This window comes from Sceloporus undulatus, chromosome 1 (genome assembly GCF_019175285.1).
Source record: "Sceloporus undulatus isolate JIND9_A2432 ecotype Alabama chromosome 1, SceUnd_v1.1, whole genome shotgun sequence".
NCBI lineage: Eukaryota > Metazoa > Chordata > Lepidosauria > Squamata > Phrynosomatidae > Sceloporus > Sceloporus undulatus.
Genome location: NC_056522.1, coordinates 122,769,377 through 122,791,185, shown reverse-complemented (window position 1 = coordinate 122,791,185; position 21,809 = coordinate 122,769,377). Strand labels below are relative to the sequence as shown.

Here is a 21,809-nt window from a genome sequence, read left to right as displayed (position 1 = left end):
ATTAGCTTACTTGCTGTTCACTGCTATGATCTTTGGAATAGCGGTATATAAATAAATAAAACAAATTAAAGTAAAACCTGAATTGAACAGAAGTTATTACCTTAAAGGACATTGTATTCCCATAGACAAAATAAATTTTAAAAATTATGTTTATAAGGTTTATAATACAGAGACAATTTGTTTTAGACGCTTTTAGACTTAAATCAGTCCTGACAAATAACGGCGACAATTACAAATGACAAAACATCTTTATTAGTAATCACAAATGATGCATAGTTTTTGCAATGAAAAAAAGGTTTAAGGGAGAAAGAGTCCTGTGCATGCTTTAAGGATATCAAAATGTATCTTGATATTTGCCTTGGACAGAGGGCAAATTTCACAGTGTAAAATGATAATGCAGAGTCTTTCCTGTCATAAAAATACCCTTCTAGCATTATCAGACAACCAGTAACTATTCAGCAACATGAACAGTTTCAAGTATTCAAGTAGGTTTCTTTTTGGTTGTGTTGAATTCAACCCGCACCCCCCCACCGCAAACACAGGGTCCACTCATACATGTGACCTAAGACAGACAAGTATATCTTATTATGGTTAAACATTTCTAGTTGCGATTTCTTCTCTCAAAAGGGAAACTAGCATCTTACTACGATAGGAACAGAGTTTTAGGAAATGTCTATTTCTTAATGATAGAGAAATACCAAATTAATTTTAGAATAAATTATTCAAAGAACAATTAAAGGGAGAAGGTGGGTTTCCCACTGTTTCCAGACATAGGCAAGGAAATAAATGAACACCACTGCAAATCATCTGGGATTGCAGTCTCCTGCGCTGAGAAGGGAGAATGCACATTTGAAGTGTGTGGTCCTTTTGTACAGCATCTCAAATTCGCTGATGAACTGGCAACCGGATATTCACTTGCACTGGCAAACTACAGGCTGTCTGATGCAGTCACCAACTCAAACCACTGCCTTAAGGCATCACTGAGAGTCTCTGGGAGGGCATTCACATCTCTGAGAATTACGTAGAAAGGAAAGGGAAATTCTTCCATGTACGACCTTATTTCTGGCAATTCCCCATGGCATTTGAACACAGGTACTTTAATGTCCAAGATCGAGTCCTGTGAATTAAAATGGGAGGTTGATAAGAGCACATATACTGCTATAGAAAAGTAGCATATCTAACAGTACACACTTTCTTGATTCCCCAAGATCAAAGTAAGAAAAGATACAACTAGGTAAAACAGATGAAAATAGAAACAGTTGTGTGAGAGAACAGCTGAAAATCAAGTTGCCTCTCTATCTCATTTTCCATTCAACTATCTATGGATGGAAAGTATTCCAAAAAATATAAATTACAAAAAGCAAATCCTGATTTTGCCATTTTATATAAGGGACACCATTTTACTATGCCATTTTACATTACACTATGTGTAATGGGACTTCAGCACCCACATATTTTGGTATCCATGTACGTGTGTGTGCTGGAACTAAACCTCAGCAGGTACCTAAGGTCCACTGTATTTAGAATCTAGCATATTATGAATACTGAAGGTCCTGATAAGAGAATAAACTAGAGAACAGCCCAATCTGGCCCCCAGAAGTGCAGGGCTTGTACTTTCTACACTGCTGTGGTAGGAAGAAGTCATACTAGAGGAATGGGAAACTATTTTGTGGAAAATCAGCATTTAGGTGGCTGGGAAACTTGAACATGAGGTAAGTTCAATACTTCTGCTACCAAGGGGATGAAAAGAATCAGAAACTTTCAAAAATTAAAGCAGACCTTTCCACCAGGTGGTTCTAGTGTGAAATCTAGATACTTCACTGCCTTGGACTTATTCACAATTAACATGCCTGAGTACTCATTCTCCCATTCTTCTTTCACTCACCCTTGAATTAGGGTTGTCCAGCACTACAAAAATGATGAAGATGTTTGCATTTTGAACAGACTGAACAGCTGCTGTCACACGTTCCTTGCCCTCAAGGAAAAGACCTCTTCCATCTGATACTATTAGGAGCAACTGAGCCGTTTCTATTAGGAAAGACACAAATTCATTTTAAAGAATTCACACAGAACTGAGAAAAGCTCTTATGCCCCAAAAATTTACTAAAGGGTACTGCTTTTATAGTACTAGATGAGAATCTAATTTTTTGTTTCCTCCTCAAAAATACATTTTAAATGGCTATTATAAGCAATACCAATCCTGTAAGCAATGAAATAAATAAAGACCTGACTGAGGTTATCCAGCACTAAAATTGCAACACTTAAAGAGCCTATTTGTTAAGAAGTGCTATTGCAACCAACAATATTATAATGATAAAGCAATGCTTCTGGTAAGGTCAGTGTAGTGCTTCTATGGTAGGGGTGGCTGGCCCAAATATCTGCTTCCTCTCAAGTCCCTCTCAAATGGCAACTGGAAGGGATATTTCATCACTTTCTGTTGGCATGTTAGGAGAGACAGCAAAGTAAATGGAGCTACCTTGGGTCCTGTCCTGGGAAAAACGCAGGATACAAATAAAGTAAATAATAATTTGTGGGTTCTAAAGGTGGTTGTGTGAATGGGAGTGTTTCCATTTCAAACATTTTGAGTGGCTTTTCTGTGAAGTTTTCAGGCTAACATTTTTAGTGGGAAATTGAGTAGCTTTGGGGGGCTGGTGGGAGGATTCAGGAACCACAAAAATAGGGGCCACATGCAGTTCAAGGGTCACACTTTCCACTCTCTTGTTTTAGGGCAATCAGTTGTTTTAAAAAGAGAGAGGGGGACTTACCTGGATTAATATTTTGAGACAACTGCTGGGCTGAAGCAAACATATCTATTGAAGATTCTAAGAACTGGAGAAAGGTAAAAGAGTAAAATAATCTATTGTGAGTGAAAAAGCCCCTCATAGTGACACTAAATTTACAAAAGTGAAAGAGAAGTTGAGAACAGCAGACTATCAATTCCAAAAAAAAAAATAAAAAATTGTCAAAACTGTATTGTTGCCAAATTATGTCCTTCGTTACCTTGAGTTTACATAACTCATAGAATCAGAGTTGGAAGAGAGCACAAGGGTCATATGACTGATGCCCCCCAAATAAAAATGGGATAAAATAATAAAACAACTAGCTTAACTGCAGCCTTATTTTTCTTCTTCAGAAGAGGGCATTCTTAGATATTCTGCAATTCAGGAAAGAAACCAACTTGGGGAGAGAGGATTGTTTCTCATGTGTGAAGGCCATTCAGTCTGATATGAACATTTCCACCTTTCAGAGCTAGTGGGAGAAGCAACCTGGAGGAGGAAGGATCCTCCACTCATTACAGCAAGTGAACATACCACAGTAAATACCCAATATTCCTTTCTAAACATGATAGTCTAATAATATGGGATTTGCAACAAGAGCTGCTTAAAGGAAAACCTAACAGTGCAATTCATCCAAGAGGTAATACTGGAAATACCTGAGCTATCTTAGTTTTCTTTTGTTCAAATTTGCAGAGCTGTAGTATCCGAGTTCCTGATTGGTCACTAAATTGTTCATGGAATGGATGCAGTAGTTGAACTGTTTCACCAAAACTGCAATAAAGTTAAACACAGGTTTTCCAATTATGCACTGTGCAAGAGTTATATTCATTTCATTATAGCCAACTTTGTTTTAACCTTAAAAGTATCCTTACCTGCATACAGCAATCTGCCCCACCTCTAGAAGAGTCAAAGCATTTCCAATCACTGCCAGGGATTCATATGCAAGCTACAGAAAACAAAAGGAAACAAGTTGGAATCCATTGTATATCAAAGCGTAATACATAAAATGTGTCAATTCACAATTAACAAACTGTACTACAACATTAAATAAACACTTCCAATAAGGAAAGCTTTCTTCTGGAGTATCTGAGATTATACACACACACACACTCTTCTGGAGTACGTGAGATTTTTAATCTCAGATACTCCAGAAGTGTGTATGTGTGTGTGTATAAAAACAAAATATATATAACAGCACAAGGAATTACAGCACAGAATGATCCAGCCATGTAATGCAATTTTCTGGTTCTTTCCCCAATGACTATTTCCTGCCACAGGGAAAGAAATACCTCATCCAACTTAGTGCTGTAATGGGCTTAAACATCCAGTTTCCCATTATTAGCCCTAGACTTGAAACTGGTATCTGGAATAGCTTTTATATAACAAGAGACAGGGCAGCTGACAATATTCAGTTGGGTTAATGGAGTTGGAGAGGAAGAGCAGAAGCTTGAGGTGAATATTCCACTGAAGATATACTTATGAAGGTCGTCAGCCTTTAAGTTCCCAGTTTAGCCACTTTATAATTTCATATGCTTTTACCTGTTTAGAATGGTTGTCTATCATACTGGCTGAGTCATCAAGGGCCAAACAAATCTGGTACTGTCGTTTGCTAGGCTTGGTTCTTCGTAACCATATCTTATCCTTTCGGAATTGACTGGCAATATAGGGAATTACTTTGCGCATGTTTAGTCTTTTTCCTGTTCTATAGTCACCTCTAAGAATTAAGAAGAAAATGCAAAGTATTAACAGCACTGGCATGTGAGAGGGAAAACAAGGCAGAATACCCTTCTAAAGAAAATATTCTACACAAAATAATGTATCACAAATTGATAATTTGCATTTTTGGGGGGGTATGTCATTACACTATCTGCACCCATCACAACCTTGCAACTTGAGTATACCTGTGGCTGTGTCTCCAACTCCATTACTGAAGTAGATGGATATCCATGGAAGTTCATGCTAAAATAAATTCATCTCAAAGATGGTGATGATTCCTGCACACGCACACACACACACACACACACACACACACACACACACACACCATTTTTCCATTTTATGCTGAAACAGACTAACATGGTTTTCACTTTGAAACTACTACTGTAGTTATGATCAAATATAGACACAAATTTACTAATAGGTTTAGTGTTCCATGTTGGGCATCTAGAGATATATACACATGCCTACTTAAGTTATCCTGATTTTAAAAGAGCAGATGTTGATTGAGTTATCAATTTTGAATTGAAAAACAAAAACAAAATCACAGCTTCTTAAGAACTGGAATAATCTTTATTAAAACATTTTTTTAAAAAATCATTGTAACTCCAAAGTGAACCGAATTAGTATAACAATAATGGCTTGAATCCAGTTGGGAATTCTAATTATGAATGTGTAAACATCATTGTTGTGTGACTTCTGGCTCAACCCATTTCCACTTATTGGCCAGCAGCCACTGTGATTGATGGGGGTCTGTTCCCCTGTTGATCAAGAAGCACCTGAATGGCGACCCCCTTCTACAAGCAATCTTTACTACCAACAGGCAAAATCGAGGTCCCTGTTGCAATTTCCCCTCACACCACTTTAGAGTAGGAACATCACAGCAGCATCGTGAGTGACAGGGAAATAGACCCTCATTGATTCCAGTGGCTGCTGCTCAGCAATGCTGACTGGGAGACTGTCACAGTCCCTATGAGTCCGCTAAACTAGGGAATATGTAGGGATCATGAATATCAAACAGTTACAAATGTATAACTCTAGGTTATGCATTGGTAACTCCACAACAGGATTCTGGCCAACAAGAAGAAGAACAAAATAAAAAAATGAAAGATGTCAATCCTGCCCTCCATAATAATAATAATTATTACTTTGCTATGTAGCATGAGGTATGCATAATTTATGTCAAAAATAAAGCTTCTGCTTAGATAATCCCAACTATTATTAGAAAAACTGGATTCTATAGCCTGCATCAATTATGAAAGTCAAGACATCTGCGTCATATTTCTTATTTTGTGCAATTTACTTTGATATCATCATGAGATTATCAAAGACATTAGAACCCTTCCTCTATATTTAGAAAGTTTTATTCATCTGTTTTTTCTGGGCTCATGAGACTTCAACATGCATTATCTTCATAACCATAATGGCTGGAAATATTTCGTTTCACATGAGTCCAAAACATACTGCAAAAATAATCCAGTTTGAGACCAAACTGCCCTTGCTAGGGAATTCTGAGAACTGTAGTTCTGTGACACATTTAGCCTTCTCTGTCAGAGAGCTCTGGTGCCACAGCAAACTATAAATCCCAGGATTCCCTTGCATTGAGCCAGGGCAATTAATGCAGTTTCAAACTGGATTATTTCTGCAATGTATTTTGGACAACAGAAAGCCGAGATTCTTATCAATTTTGATTCAATCCTGCTGACAAATTGTACAACATTTTTTGACATGAGTGCCAAATCCAACCCCTGACAAATCTAATGACATTGAATCTGGTCTATGAATGTGCATGTCATAATGGTGGGCTGGCATACACTTTCATATAGTCTTCCAGATGTGGGACTGCAACCCCCAGCATTCCTCACCATTGAATGTTGGGTGGGACTGATGAGAATTGGAATCCAATAACATCTGGTGGGCTTCATGGTTCCCACTTCTTGCCATAAGATGACTGGAATCCTGTTGGTTTGTTCTAGACTCAATCAACTGTTGAATGGTGAGTCAACACATATGTAAATCCCAATGAGTCAATGGGTCTTCTGAAGTCAGGAGTAACAACAGGATTTCAGCCATAATGTTTTATTTTTAAGGGTGCTACTATAGGAGGATCTTTGCTTTTGCTATAACAGACCTTTATCTTTCAAACTATGAAAAATCAATGATTAAACAAACATATTACCACACAAACACACCAGAAGAGACAATGAAGAGTGAATTTGATTTTGTTTTTACCACCACTCTCCAAAGAGATATACAGTGGTACCCCGGGTTACGAATTTAATTCGTTCCGCCGCCGCGTTCGTAACCCGAAATGCTTCGTAAGCCGAAAAAGCCATAGGTGCTAATAGCGAAAGCCGCGATTTCGTGCGAAAAAGCGCCGAAAAGCACCAAAAAATTTTTCGTAACCCGAAATAACCTTCGTAACCCGGAACAGTTTTTTCTATGGATTTTTTTCGTAACCCGGAAATTTCGTAAGGCGGCGCATTCGTATCCCGGGGTACCACTGTAGTTTGATAAAGATCAGTATTGTTCAGCAACCCTGGCTTTGGTGGCTTCTTGGTGGGCAAACAGTAAAATTATAGCCTGAGCTGTAAGCTTTACAGTAGGGACAGTAAATGTGTGGCCTGTGGGTTGTGTACTGACTTTAAACCCTACTTTTGCAGCCCTCAACCTCCCCAGATTTTTTTTTAAACTATTTTTTGCCCCTTAAATGAAAGAAAATTGCTTTCAAGTTGCTTTTCTACTGCTCCCCATTGCCTTATTTCAGCTGAACACCAGCCAAATATAGTGACATTACATCTGATGCACGGGCACACTGGGGGCTGCTTCTGCAGGGGGGCGGTTGAAAATGGCCCCTGCTTTTTATACAGCTGTCCATCTGTCTGACAGAGACTCAACTTACTTCAGCTTGGCTGCTTGAGTTGGCTCCAGTATGAGCCGGAGCTGTTCACAGAGTTGTTGTGAAAGAGGTGCAGTTAGCAAATGATACCGTTGCCACATCTCTGCTGCTGCCTTTTCCTAACACGAAACAAACAGATACTTGTTTAAGATTTTCTTAAGATTCAGTCACTGCAACAATTCAGAAAACAACTAGGTTTTTCCCCTAGTTTCTTTAGATTCCTGCCCCCTCCCCCCATTTTCTAATCATTGATATAACAGGTGATGCACAATACTTAAGAAATCTTGAATGCAGTGAGGAGACATTTCTTGGGCTTAAGGCAGGTATAAGAATTGAAGGAGAAGCCAGGACTCCAGTCTTGACATGTTAAAAGCCGTTTAGATCATGTGATTCCTGCCTGGCCTGGGTGGCAATAGGAGATTATCCATTGTGGATGGTTCCTTCCCTGTAAATCAGGGATGGGCTACATTGGTGCTCTAGATGGGACTTTAAGGTTTCGTTTTTGGATGATATTTGATCATTTGGTTTCTGGTGTGGTGGCAAATACAGTGGGAGCACTGGAAGGTGGTTTTGAGCTTGGTTTGGTCAAACAATTACAACAAAAATTTTAGGTGGATATGAGAGCTTGGGGAGATCGTTAGAGGACACAATATAGGTTTACAAGGGCTACGTGCAGCTTGTGGGCTGCACTTTCCACATCCCTTTCCAAATAAACCTAGAAAAAGCAAGGAACGGGATTTGTCTTTGTACTTGGCTTAGACAGACCATAGAGAACCGTGTCCTAAGGCTTTTTACTTTTTAACATCATGTGGGATTTTAAGCAATTTATTATGAGTCATTACAATTATAAGTGCTATCTATATACTGAACTGGTTTTATCAGATTTCAGAACTAAGATTCTTATTCTGTAATAATTAAATTGGTTGTAACCACATGACTAAATACAATTATGGACTGCATCTGCACTACAGAAATAATGCAGTTTGACACCGCTTTAACAGCCATAGCTCAATGCTATGGAGTCCTAGGGTTTGTAGTTTGTTGTGGCACCAGTGCTCTGTGACAGAGAAGGCTAAATATCTCACAAAACTACCAATTCCAGAATTCTATGGCATTTAGCCATGGCAGTTAAAGTTGTGTCAAACTGTATTATTATTTCTGCAATGCATAGACAGCTGTAGTCCCAACTTCTGCAGATCAATTAAAATTTTCAAAACTTAGATTATTAAACAAGTTTCATTCATTTTAATGCTCTAGACTGGCCTAACTCCAAATATTTAATATGAGTTCAGAAACAAGGTTTTGATTTCTCATATCACAGCAAAAGTTGCAATAAAATATAAAAACGTATTTGCTTGATTAAATAAATCACCCACCTCAGCAATGTTCCCTGTTTGCCAGGCTTCCAGCTGCTTCTCTAGTTCCTGTCTCAGCTCTTCAGGATTCTTAACAATGTTCTTAAATACAACAAATTGGAACCAAACAATAACATGCACATGTTGTATAAGTATATCTCATATATATCTGTTAAGAATTATAGTACTCGTAACTGTTTAAAGTATGTTTTTAAAGACAGTACTGCAATACTTTAGAGAAGTATGGAGAATCTTCTTCCTACATAAATAATTTATGTTCCTACACTGGAAGCACAAGGGTGCATCACCGGCTGTTAAAATGTATACAGCTTCCCTATTCAGGTGTGAAAAAACTGAATCTGGGCTTTCATACATTTACAGTGATGTATTGTCCCTTCCCCTCTCTCAAATGAAGGGAGAATGTGTGAAGACTGAGCCTGGTGGACTTTCAGTAGGCCTACAAGGCTCCTGAAACTGACTCTCTCTATTTACAGAGACAGTGGGGATCCTGAACCACTATATTCAGCCCATTGTTACACATGTCTTTTCAATCAATCAATGACATTTATTCATTGTATTCAATTATTTATATTTCACCCTATATCTTGCAAGATTTCAGGGTTGCATACCGACAAAAACAAGTTTAAAACAATTTACATAAGTAACAATGAAGGGCAATTTAAACAGTCTAAAACTTATTAAACAATGTAATAATTGATATAAATTAAAACAGTTTAAAACCTTAGAAATTTGATCTTAAATCATTAGATTTCAAAGACTTCATCTGTACTCCATCAGAATATCCTGACCAGAATTCAGGATCACTTATGGGTATATAACCTGGAGTTATGCATCTGTAGCACATCCATATTCATGTTCTACCCTATTCACGATTGTGGCACTACTGCCATGATTGTAACTGCCCCCCAAGCTACTTTACTAGGTAGCTGCCACATGGAGCGAAGGGGGTCTTTTCTGATGATGATAAGGACATGGACAAATGACATTTTCACCCCCATCCTGCCAACTGTGACATGAATTGCAACATGGACCAGGGTCTGGTGGTGACACTCTTGCTAGCTGGTGTGAGGAAATGCCACCTGCCTGTGCCCTGAGATTCTTTTTGGGTGGGGGCATGGGTCAAGAGGCACTATTTGGTCACATATGCTTAACTGGACAGCCAATATAAAATGCTGACCTCTGTTTCTTTCCTAGTGTTACTGGCTGTTTACCTGGAATGCAGTATCTTTCAAGAACTGATGAGCAGTATGTATAGTGGAGTATTTATTTCTCTCTGGCTTTATTTCTGGTGGCGATTTCTCTTTTCCATGTCCTTCCTCCTCTTCCATATTGAAAGCTTGGCCATCCAATTCCAATTCCTCTGATTCTAGAGTTGAACAGCACAGACATCCCTAATATTATTTTCATCCATTCCAACTACTATATGGTTACACTGCACATATACACTACTATTAGGAACATAAATAACAATAAAAAATAATCCAGAAGAACAAAATTCTTGAAATAGTAAGTGGATAATTTACTTGATTTGGAAGACATTTTCATTTCTGGATTCAGCTTCTCTGTGTCTGCAGCTTTAAGATCCTCAATATTTTGAGCTTCTGTTTCCATAGCTATATCTTCAGATACTGGTTCTTCATTATCTTCATTAACAGGCATGATAGTTTCTTGTTGCTCTTTACTAGCAACATCTGGGGGGTGGGGGAGAGAGAGAGCATAAACAAATCAAATCAAATCACAAAACTTTAAAATAATATAATAATAAAATAATATAATGCCCTAATGAACATCAAACATCTGAAGCCCTGTTTTATAACTGCATGTGAAGGGGAGAAGCAATACAAGCTGGTGAAATATTATAACAGCTAACATTTATTAGCACTTTGGAGTGCTGAAGATGCTCCGGAGGCATTATTTTGTAGTATTCTTTAAAACTAAAACATAAAATAGAGCCAGCATTTACTCTTTTCATATTGCTAAGAATGACAGTTTAGCCATAGTAGCAGCAACAATGAAGTGGGAACTTTAAAAATTCATAGCGCAGCTTCCTCACCAAGTGAAGGAATCTGTGTGCTGTGGAGAATTAAAAAGGTATGGAAACTGTCACCTCAGTGAGTTTCCACAGATGGCCAAATTATCTTAAGTAAGCTATCCTATCCTCTAGAGTTCAGGTTGAGCAGATAAGATCTCCAAATATTGTTGAAATGCAACTTCCATCAACCCTAACCAGCATAAACAATAGAATTTTAGTTATTTATTTCATTTTGTAAGTATTAACTCAAGACAGAATACTTAAATAAGCATCGGGTAAACATTAAGATCTTAACATGATCATGAACATGTACTTTTCAGGAGGAACGAACTGAACAACAAATTATACAAGGTGTTGCCAGACTGATATTTCATAATTCTGGTGACTTCAACAACATCTACACTGAATATAAGAACATTTAGTTTTTAAAAATGACATCTAGAATATATAGCATAAAAATCAGTTCACAAGGGTTACATGAAAAAGGAAAAACTGGGCCACTGACATGCTAGGGGCAGGGCCATTATCTTCAAAGCAACCTAACTACTAAGTTCATGACTGCATTAGAAATCTCTGGACAACACTATTAATAGTGTGTTATACAGCTTGAGATCATGGGCTGCAGTATGGATTTGTAGACTACGACAAAACTGGGAAGCATCTTAGAGGATTATTTTTTTAAATTGCTTTAAATTTGGTTTAAAACTAAGTAGCTGTTTAAAGAGAAATGTGGCATTCCATAAGACTTAGAATGTTTAAGAGTGTGATTTTGTGCACATCTACTTAGAAGTAAGCTCTACTAACGTCAATGGTACTAGCACTCAGGTAAGTATGTACAAGGACTGCATTCTCAATGACAGAGAAAACTCCTCTTAAATAAAATTCAGTGCAAATATAATAGGGTTGTTGCCTACAATATTTATCATCCAACCCTGTAAGCATAATTTCATTGTTTACACGGCAATAGAGACAGCATTTTCATTCTCATTTAACCATGAAATAGTAGTGCTGAAGAGGATTGAAAATCATTTGTCCTTCTGAAAACATGAAGTGAATGCTGCCATACCATAGGTCTGCGCATCATAGGATTCACTGCCTTGTTTAATGTGCTCAAAAGCATCAGCTTCTCCCATATTTTGTTCTGGCTGTTCTGAAGTCTGCTCTGTTTCATTGCTGGACTCTACAGTTCGCAGTCGCTTGTGAACATGTTGACTGTGATCACCTGTTGAGCGCTCATTGTCAGCTTGTCCGGGTTTTCTCTTGAAACTCTGGAAAGAAAGACAAGTGTAGCCATGTGTTCTATGTGGGGCTAACCAAACCCAAACTCATGTTTCAAAGCTCTGTTAACCCCTCATTGTTACTCAGAGATGAGATTATGAGTGCAAAAGGGTTCTATTAATGATGGAAAAGTCTTCTGAAGGTTGGAAAAACACTGCATTTAACACAAGCAGGTGCACAAGCAGTACTCCAACTGCATCTCTTAAGATATCAGCTTCATCAGTACTATCATCATATCAAGCAGCCTTAGAGTAAGGATTTAATACATCCTCTCTGAGCCTCTACTATTTACTCTACTAATGGCTCTCCAAAGTCTCAAACAGTGCACTGATTTGAAATTATGCTGCCAAACCTCCCTTCTGCTTTCTTTTGTTAAGCAAAATGGACAGGAAGAAATACAGTCATCCCTCCAGATTCGCTGACTTCCCGTTCGCGGTTTTGAATTTCCACGGATGGGAAGCCAGGAGGGACAAAATGGTGTGTGTGCCCACAGTGCTCATGCAGGAGTGCACAGCCACTGAAAACAATGGGGCTCCAATATTTGCAGTTTTTATGATTTGCGGTGGGGTGGGTGGGTCCAGAACGGATCCCCTGTGAATCGTAAGGGACGACTGTAGTGCCATAATCAATCTCAGCAGCAGGTGAATGATTAGTAGAGACTGATTTTGATCTATTTTTGCATCATTCTGCAATTTTAAAAAACCGACATGAAATCTGAATTTAACTAAATACACTCACTTGAAAAAATATGCATTTTTGAATGCAACATTTTTTGAGCTGGGAACACATTATTTCTGGAACTGAATATGTGACACATATTCAGAAAGTGTGAAAGATGGTAGACAAATCCCAAACCATGTTAGTTCAAGAAATGCAGATCTAATCACTTCTTTTTTCCAAGTTAACCTTACAAAGTTTTAAAATTATGAATGACAAACCTGTGTATGTTTTCTGCTTTGTTTCTCAGAAGCTAGCCGTGCCATTAATTCAGATTCATGTCCTTCTGACTGATTTGCATCAGCAGTTCCAGTTCCATGCTCCTGTAAACGAAATGTTCAAAATGATACAGTGGCTGCTAAAACAGCACCAAAACAAAACAAAACAAAACAAAACAAAAAAAAACCCCTAGGATTAAGGAAGGTAACTATGGTCTTCCAAACACAAAGGTAATGTTAGATTGTACTTCTGGGAACATACCTTTGAGTCAATTGTAATGCTGTGCAGAGAATCGTACGGAATATTTAGTGGCTTTTGGATCACAGAGTGAGTGTGATTCCTGGTAAAACTGTACAGTCCTAGATGGCAAAAACTTTGAAATTTCAATTATTTAAACTTGGAGCTAGTTTTCTAGCCTCACGTAAAACACAGTATTTCAAAATTTTTGTCATCTTCTGACTGTAAGCTTACAGTTTACATATACAGTCTATATTACAAGTTTACAGTGTACGTGTCTGTGTGTGTGTGTGTGTGTGTCTAAACATGTAAGTGTGTGTGTGTGCGTGTGTAGAAAGAGAGTATAATATTTCAAGTATAAAGTTTATACCAAAGAATGCTCATTCCACAGGCAGCATTTTCACTTATTATGGAAGAGATTTCTCTTATACCATTAAATCCTAATTATGAAAAGAGAAATGGGGTACATTGCATTTGCATGGAAAGACAACAGCCCTGAAGACAATCCTGAAAATTGTGCTAAAAAACAGTCTACACAAGTTTCTCCATTTCACCTCTTTCGCCTGATCCTTCTCAGAAGTAGTTCCAACCAGTTCTACAGCAGTGTCACTCTGCAGGTTCTCTTCTCCTGCTTGTCCATATGTTTCATGTTCCATTCTCTCAACAGCATCAGTTAAATGCTCATCTTGGTCAGGATTACTGACATCCTCATTTTCCTAAAAGCAATTAAATTATGTATATGATGGAAGGATACCCAGAAAGATTTTTATACTACAGAAGATCTATCTGTTGCTTGAATAATTAGAGTACTGCTACCACTTATTGCAATTTTAGCCTTGTATCATATACATTTCCTCATATGCCTCCTTAATAGAAAAAAATAAGTACTGACAAAGTAAAAAGTAAAACCTGAGGATTAAGGCCTTGATTGGAATCTGGGATGCCCTTTCCACTGTCTGCTTCAGGGGATTCTTTTTGGTCTTCTGTTGAGGATTCTTCTTTTTCTTCATCACCTGCATTTTCCTCAGGATTCTCTGTGTTTCCTTCGTCTGTTGTTTCTTCTTCCATTTTATCTTCTCCTTCACCTTTATCTTCAGAGGACTCCTTTTCAAGTTGCTCAGGATCCTGACCATCTTCACCCATATCTTCAGAATCCTTCTCCTTCATCTCTTTTTCATCTACATTCAACGTCTTCTCATCAATCTCAAAAGGATTTTCTCCTAATGAAAAAAGACACATTTTTCAGAAAACAGATTAAGTGTGTGTGTATGTATTTAAAACAGCTGCTGAGTTGTTAGAAACTGAAATTTTATATTTAAAAGCATTACTCTTTCTTGACATAGTAAACACTGTTAATGTAATACAGAAATTCAGTATCACAGTATTTTTTTTCAAAGCCCAAACCTGTGTCTGATATTAACCACAAAGAAGTCATCAATTAAGTAGGAAGAGATTATATTGGTCATACTCACATACAAATGTCAGTGGTACTGAGCAACAAAAAAGGGCAAAGAAGAACATACCTTAAAACCTAATAATAATTTAGAAAAGTTTGATTAACTTGTTGCTCTTGGACCTAAGCCCTTGCTGTGCATCCTCTTATCACACCTCATGCTATTTAGTGCTCCAGCAATGGGTGTGAGGTAGACCTAAGGATTACTGAATGATTCAGGGAAATCTCTTGTTCCAACTGTGCACCTCTGCTTGAAATATGAGTGTATCAGAAGCTGACAGATATTTGTTTCATATCAAGTCCATAAAAAGAATACATTCAGCCACTTCTCATCTATTTATACTGAAAACAAGAACTGCTAAATAGCCATGTGAAAAGGATCCTAGTGTCCAGGGTGTGAATGATGTAACACATTCAAATACAGAGGAATCAGTTTAACCCCATAACCGATCTGACTGAGAAGTTACCAGACTGCTTTTCCCATAAGGTCATAAGCAAGACTGTGAGAATAAAGCATGCAAGGCAATAGTGGAACAGAAGTAAATAACAATGATGATGGCAGTGCAGGTCCATCAGGAAGTAGGAAAAGAATTCATAGGAACTTCCTAAGAGTTATCATAGGCAACTTTCACTACAACTGAGCTATAGCAGTCAAGTTGAGCAAATATGAAAACAAACTCCAAATATGAAAGAAAAAGGCAGTAATCTTTTTACCACATAGAGTTATCTCAAAAATTTCCAGAATACAAATACCCAGGGCATAACAATGAATTTGTGAACAACCAACAATTATAACCAATAACAACAACAACAACAACAACAACAACAATGTTTATTTATATCCCACCTTCCTCCCAGTACAGGGACTCAAGGTGGCTTACAAATCTAAAACAGTCCAAGTTAAAACACTATAAATATGCAAAATACAAGTTTAAAAAATGAATGATCAGCTAAGGCTAATTTCTACCAGGAGCAGTCCTTATTTTCCACAAATCCTACCAATCAACAAACCTGGCTGGACACAAGTTCAATCTGCTCACCTGCATTTAGTGTCCAATTAGAGCCAGACAGTGGACAATAGACAATACATAACATTTGTGCATCTTTGTTGTCTACTTGTAACAAAACATTGTTACACTGTACCTTCTTCTTCATTGTCCTCATCATCCTTTTCTCCATTTTCTAGGTTCAGGTCAGGAGGAAGATCTAGGGCTTCAGGTTCAGGCTGTTTCTCATCTTTTCCATGATAGGGATCTACCTCATTCTCATCATATTCACGCTGTTAAGTAAAGAAAAGTCATATCACAAGAAGAATCAAGACAGAAGGCAGTGCATAAAAAACATTATTATGACTCTTGATGTTATGTTCAGACCAGCCCAAACAGAAAAGATCCAAAAAGGTATCAAGGAAGCCTATTTCAACTTAAGACTGAAGGTTGTTCTCAATGCAAACAGACATCAAAAGGGGGATCCTAAACCTTGCACAGTCACTACCAACACATATTTTAAAAGCCTTTTCAAAGTTGTTTTATTTTGAGTCCGAACTTGGCAAAGTGCATCTTCTTTACAGCATGTATCAAGTTGTACAAGTGTCATTGGAACATGGATAGGGAAGCATTCTGGATCACTAATCAAGTTGAAAGCCACATAACATTAATTGTCAAGGTATACATGACAGGACTGGGCATCTACTTGCGTAAAATTACAATGTGTGTGTGGTTTTTTTTTTAAAGGCCCTGAAGTGTTAGTTCCAAGGTAGCCATCATATGGGAAACCAACTTGAACATTTTTGACACAAGTGGAATGACATGGGAAACAAAACAAGTTATTTACATAGATTATGGCAGGGGAAAATTTGGCTTGTAGAGTTGGATCTAGCCCAATGGAGAATGTGCTTCTCCACTCAAAGGGGAAAATGGAATTCCTATTATCTCCAGTCAGAGAATGGAGCTAACAGCAGGGATATCTCTACACAGTGTTGTTGCCAATCAAAGGTAAAGAAGAATCCATGTTCCATTATCAGCCATTGCTTTAAGGTGCTGGCTGAGAATCTTTGTGTCCATATACACTTTTCATTCCTGTGGGGGAATAAAAGACAGAGCTAAGTTGGACACTTGGCAGTCAGCGTTTTTATGGGCTCTTGGAAATGCTGGCCAACTTGGTTCATCCTGCAGTCATTTTATGAAGATATGTGAGGTGGGGCAAACAAATTCTCCTACAGTTCCCTGTCCCACTCCATGGGGAGAAGGAGCTATGGTACAAAAGCCGAGATCCAGGCTGAAGCACCAGGTGGAAAATTTTCACCCAGTGCTTTGGCTGAGAATCCAACAATGTCAGGAGAAGTAGTCACATGTCATCAACATTTTAATCCTCCTTCAACTACAGCCTCCAGTGTGCAGCCCATAGCTATTTTTATGACCCTCGGGGTGAAAAATTGCTATGGGGGCAGTCCTCCAAATTCTCTTGGGGAGGGACTTCTACTGTCTCCTTGAATTCCCCCAGTTGTCCACCTCTGTATACAGAGACTCTGGAGTACACAAAACTGCTTTCTTCTATACAACTATTAAATACAGTACAAGATGAGTTTAAACAAGCTATACCAATTGTCCAGGCTATGTGATTACAACTAAGCCTACACCAACTTGCATAGATTCTGTTGAAATAAACTAAAATTTCATACAGATCATGTTAGTATAGGATTGCTGTAAAGACTCTTATTACCTCATCTATTTGTTCATGGATCTTCTCTCTGGTTTCTCCACCATCTGCTTGGTTCTCTTTTTCCTCATCTTTGGGTGGTTTTTTATCCTTTTTATTATCAACATCCACGTTGTCATCTTTGGCCACAAGTTCTGAATCACCCTAATTTTTTCAAGAAAAAAAAAAACTATTGATCCATCTAACTGTCAAAGCTACTAAGACAAGCAACTTCATTTATTATGCTTCTGACAACAATGGTTATCATAACACTCTGGCACAAAAGTGGTAAACAGGCAGTAATGATGAAATAGCAATTATAGCTATAATGTCCTACAGCTTCCTACCAAGAACCTCACAATCTCTTACAATGTGGAAAGCTATAGCTTTCACTAACATCTGGGCCAAAACTAGCAAAATGAGTTTCAACAGAGATTAATGTAAGGTACTACACAATTAGGAAAATGAAATTGCCTCATGGCTAAATACGGCCAAGACCCATACGGGATATTTAAAGGTATGTGTTATGTCACTGGCATTTTACGTGACTGCTGAAAGAAATATCCATTTACTCTAGTGTTTCCAACAACCAAACCCCATGAAGACCTGAAGAGGTTTCCAAGTGTTCAACTGAATGCATGCATAAGTCACCCTGTAACTGAGTACTCTGAAGAGCCTGTGTGTGCAGAGATACTGGGGCAGGGACGGCATACATGCCTGGACATATCCAGACAAATACCTGAACTACAGCTGTTATGTAAGCCACTACTGTACACAATGGCTATATTAAAAATTGTACTAAAACCCATATGATTGAAATACTGTCAGTTTTACAGCTTGACTACGAAGTCACACAAAATTCCAGCTTTCAGACCACTGTTTTTCCTATTGTCTTCAAGGTACATAAGATGGATGAACATCTGGCTTCATCTGGTTAATGGAATAATACTAACGTTCCATGTACAGTGTATTAGGAAGAGCATAAATACAACTGTCCCACTCCACTGACAAATGGCAAGTATTATAATATTTCCACTCAGAACATACAGTACACTCGTTATTATTTTTACCTCATCCATTCCTGGTCCAGTTTCTGTTACATTTTCCTCATGATCACTTTCATCATTATCATCGTCGTCGTCATCATCATCATCATCTCCCCAAAGCCTCTCATCCAATTTGTCAGCTTCAGCATCTCCAAGATTTCCCATTTGTTTATCTAAATCTTCATCGTCATCAGATTTTTCATCATCTTCTGCATAAGAAAACAGTGTCCAATGCAAGCCTTCAAGAGCACTCAAATTCCCTTACAGAACTCTGCAAAATCACTGATATGGCATGAAGAGGGAGTGGATTCCAATACGAGACTATATGTTTTGCATTTGTTTAAATGGAGAATTGTTATTGTGTGCCTTCAAATTGTTTCAAACTCATGATGATCCTCAGGTGAACCTACCATGGGGTTTTCTGGAGCAGAGTGTGACTCATCGACGGTCACCCAGAATACCAATCAATTATTTGCACCTATATAAACATAAATACAGTGTGTCCGTGTTATAGTGTGTGCACCTTACGTAGCTTCCAACTTATGCTGGAAGTCGCGCCAGAAAAAACCTCATTCACCCCAGAAGTAGTAATGGGGTTTGCGCCCACAGTGCACCCTGTGCCATGCAGCAGGCACGAGCCCCATTACTACTAATGGGACTCAAGCATATGTGTTTTTTCCCTTTCGTGGGGGGGGGGCTCCAGAACAGATACCCCGCGTAAGGGAAGGGTCCACTGTAGTGTTGGAATATTAGCTGCCCTATATTTGTTGTATGCATGTGACATCCAGTAGCATCACTGAGGGGGTGGGGGTGCAGTGTTGCAGACCAGACTGGGTGACACCACAGAAGGAGACGACACCTGGTTGGGCCCACCCCTCAGCACTCTCTCCTGTGCACCCTGTCCTTGCTCCACCCCTCCTGTGCTCCGCTGCACATATACCCCCAAATTGGGGGAGTGCAGGAGGGGTGGGACTCCATGGAGGAATCAGCGAGTGTGGGGGAGCATGGGATGGCAAGGACCAGGAGCATGCATGGGGGAGCACGGGATGGCAGGAGCATATGCCACCCCCGGAAGCCCTGCACAGGTGACACTCAGTAAAGGAGTGCCATTGATGATACCTATTATATTTAAATGTTGATATATATTATGCAATCATCAAACAGCTGGAAATCTGCTGCCAAATTTAATATTCTGCAATATTTTCAGAAATAAAAGAATTCTGAAAATAGATTTCATTCAACCATAGAATCATACAAGATCAACAGCAGCCATTAACTCCACAAACTTCTCCCCTATTAAACACTGTGAGAAAGCAGCAGCACCTACAGTTTCTTGATATGGAATTCAGTTTTACCACAGATATTAGAAAGCTGCTTGCCTCATATTCTGTGTGAATTTTGTGCAAGTACTTCTCATCAATGTGCACAAAACATTTATTCTGTAATCTTTTGATGAGACAATAAGAATGATTTCAATCCAAGGATAGGGGATAACTGAACTGTTTTAAGTGATCCCAAACCACCCAGTACAGAAAAGTGAAGCCTACATTGCTAGATACATACCTTGACTTTCTTTCTCACCATCATATGTTTTTCCTTCAAAATCCTCTGACATTTCAACTGCATTGTCTTCTCCTTCAATATCTGAGTTAGATTCTGGGTCTTCATTTTGTTTTTCTTGACCCTTCTGGTAAGTATCTTCCACCTGGAATAATTTGCTAACCATTATTCTGGTTTCTTTAAGTACCATTATTTTTTTCACTTGTCAACTAAAACATGTTTATACTGAATCGGAATGTAACCTCAGTTATAATAGGTGATTTTACTAATTAGAAAGACATAACTGGACTTCAACTTGAATTCAGTGTGATTTTTCTTTTTGTATAGTAACATACAGGTGGGTGAGACGATGGAAGTTACTCTGAAATCTACTGAACTATTAGCCTTCCTTCACTAAAAACACACATACATTTTTCATGTTTTCCATACACCTTTTCAGGATGCCTCTACTATTTATTAACTATGAGCAAGAACATGAAAAAAGAGAGGCCAGAATCCTAGCTATTCTGGGGACACTGTCATACATTCTATTTCCACATACCTGATCTTCATGTTCTATCTTGTCACTCACATCCTTTTTGCCTTCCCCTTCTCCAAGGCCTCCTCCTTCATAATCATGGAACTCTGTTCCTCCCTCTCCTGCAGCATCCTCTGTAAGTTCTTTTGGTAAACAGAACCCCTAAGAATTGTAAAAACACGTGATTTTAACACTCAAACAGTGCTTCCTGATACTTTCTTCTAGGTGGAGTAGAGAACACATTAAGTTACACTTTCCCATATCATATTGTATGATGGAGATTCTACAGAATATTATCTTTCTGTAACTGACTGACAAAATAATACAATGGCCACATAATTGAAGGGTTGTTTTGTGTTTTTTTCCAAAAGAAAATACACAAAAGATTACAACCAGCTCGTAAAGTTGCAATGTTTAGATAGGCTGCCAGAAGGATTTGAACCCTGGTCTCCAGATTCATAGTCCAATACTAGAACTGCTACATCATGCTGGCTCTACAGGATTATATTATCTCTCTATAGTGATTGACAAACTACTGGTAAGTCAATTGCCAAGCAACTAAAGGGCTGTTTTGTATATTTTCCCAAAGGAAAAAGCACACCTTGTAAAAAGGCTCAAAAGAATCAACTTCCAAGTTTGCAGTTTATATAAAGGCTAACATTTATTTATTATCATTTACTTTGCATAAAATGAAATTGCTTCATATTTGTCTTTGGGAGTTTATACTATCAGTCCTATCTGCACTACACCTTCCTTTACAGGTGTGTTTTAAAGTACATTAAAACTTTACAAAATGAATGTCTGGATATCAAGTTGGCAAAATGGTACTGCTGTGTAACTAAAATCACACTGAAAATAATTGTGGAGACTTTTTTTATGGTAGCATTCTGAAGATTCATCTTATTTCATGCTAGAAGACTACAGTACAATGCAGCACATTCAAAAAATGACATTTCCACATCTAGTCCCCCATTTTAACATCAGAAAGGGGTAAAAGTAAAAAGCCAACTTTGACAGCATCAAAGATTAAAGCACATACCTAAATCAGTATATATTATGACAACAATAATCTCACATTTCCTACAACTCTGGTGCGTTACAAATGCGTTAAGAAGAGCCGTCTCTTCCTCATGGCCCCCAACCCTAATATGTGCAGAGCACATAAGAGATGGTGCCGCCCGTCCACATGGGGGCCGCCATCTTTACGTAGCGGACACTCTGCGTCCACACGTTGTGCCCCGGATATGATGCCGCGAGTGTGTGACTAGAGCCTCGCGGCGTCACA

At 38.4% G+C, this 21,809-nt stretch overlaps 1 protein-coding gene across 3 annotated transcripts in view; it reads right to left on the bottom strand.

Annotated features, from left to right (window-relative positions):
- Positions 1-229: 229 nt before the first annotated feature.
- The window catches only part of MDN1 (midasin AAA ATPase 1), a 154,638-nt gene continuing 133,058 nt past the window's right edge, over positions 230-21,809 (bottom strand). For all 3 annotated transcript variants that reach the window (XM_042462369.1, XM_042462387.1, XM_042462377.1), the window contains 19 exons: positions 20,549-20,686; positions 20,011-20,152; positions 18,472-18,656; positions 17,426-17,566; positions 15,848-15,983; positions 14,161-14,471; positions 13,806-13,967; positions 13,017-13,118; positions 11,867-12,068; positions 10,292-10,459; positions 9,980-10,134; positions 8,769-8,849; positions 7,396-7,511; positions 4,317-4,491; positions 3,650-3,723; positions 3,434-3,548; positions 2,766-2,829; positions 1,886-2,028; positions 230-1,117 (listed from right to left, as the gene is read on the bottom strand). In XM_042462369.1, the coding sequence (XP_042318303.1) occupies positions 929-1,117; positions 1,886-2,028; positions 2,766-2,829; positions 3,434-3,548; positions 3,650-3,723; positions 4,317-4,491; positions 7,396-7,511; positions 8,769-8,849; positions 9,980-10,134; positions 10,292-10,459; positions 11,867-12,068; positions 13,017-13,118; positions 13,806-13,967; positions 14,161-14,471; positions 15,848-15,983; positions 17,426-17,566; positions 18,472-18,656; positions 20,011-20,152; positions 20,549-20,686 (2,799 nt within the window). In that variant the 3' untranslated portion in view covers positions 230-928. The remainder of the gene's footprint in view (positions 1,118-1,885; positions 2,029-2,765; positions 2,830-3,433; positions 3,549-3,649; positions 3,724-4,316; positions 4,492-7,395; positions 7,512-8,768; positions 8,850-9,979; positions 10,135-10,291; positions 10,460-11,866; positions 12,069-13,016; positions 13,119-13,805; positions 13,968-14,160; positions 14,472-15,847; positions 15,984-17,425; positions 17,567-18,471; positions 18,657-20,010; positions 20,153-20,548; positions 20,687-21,809) is intronic.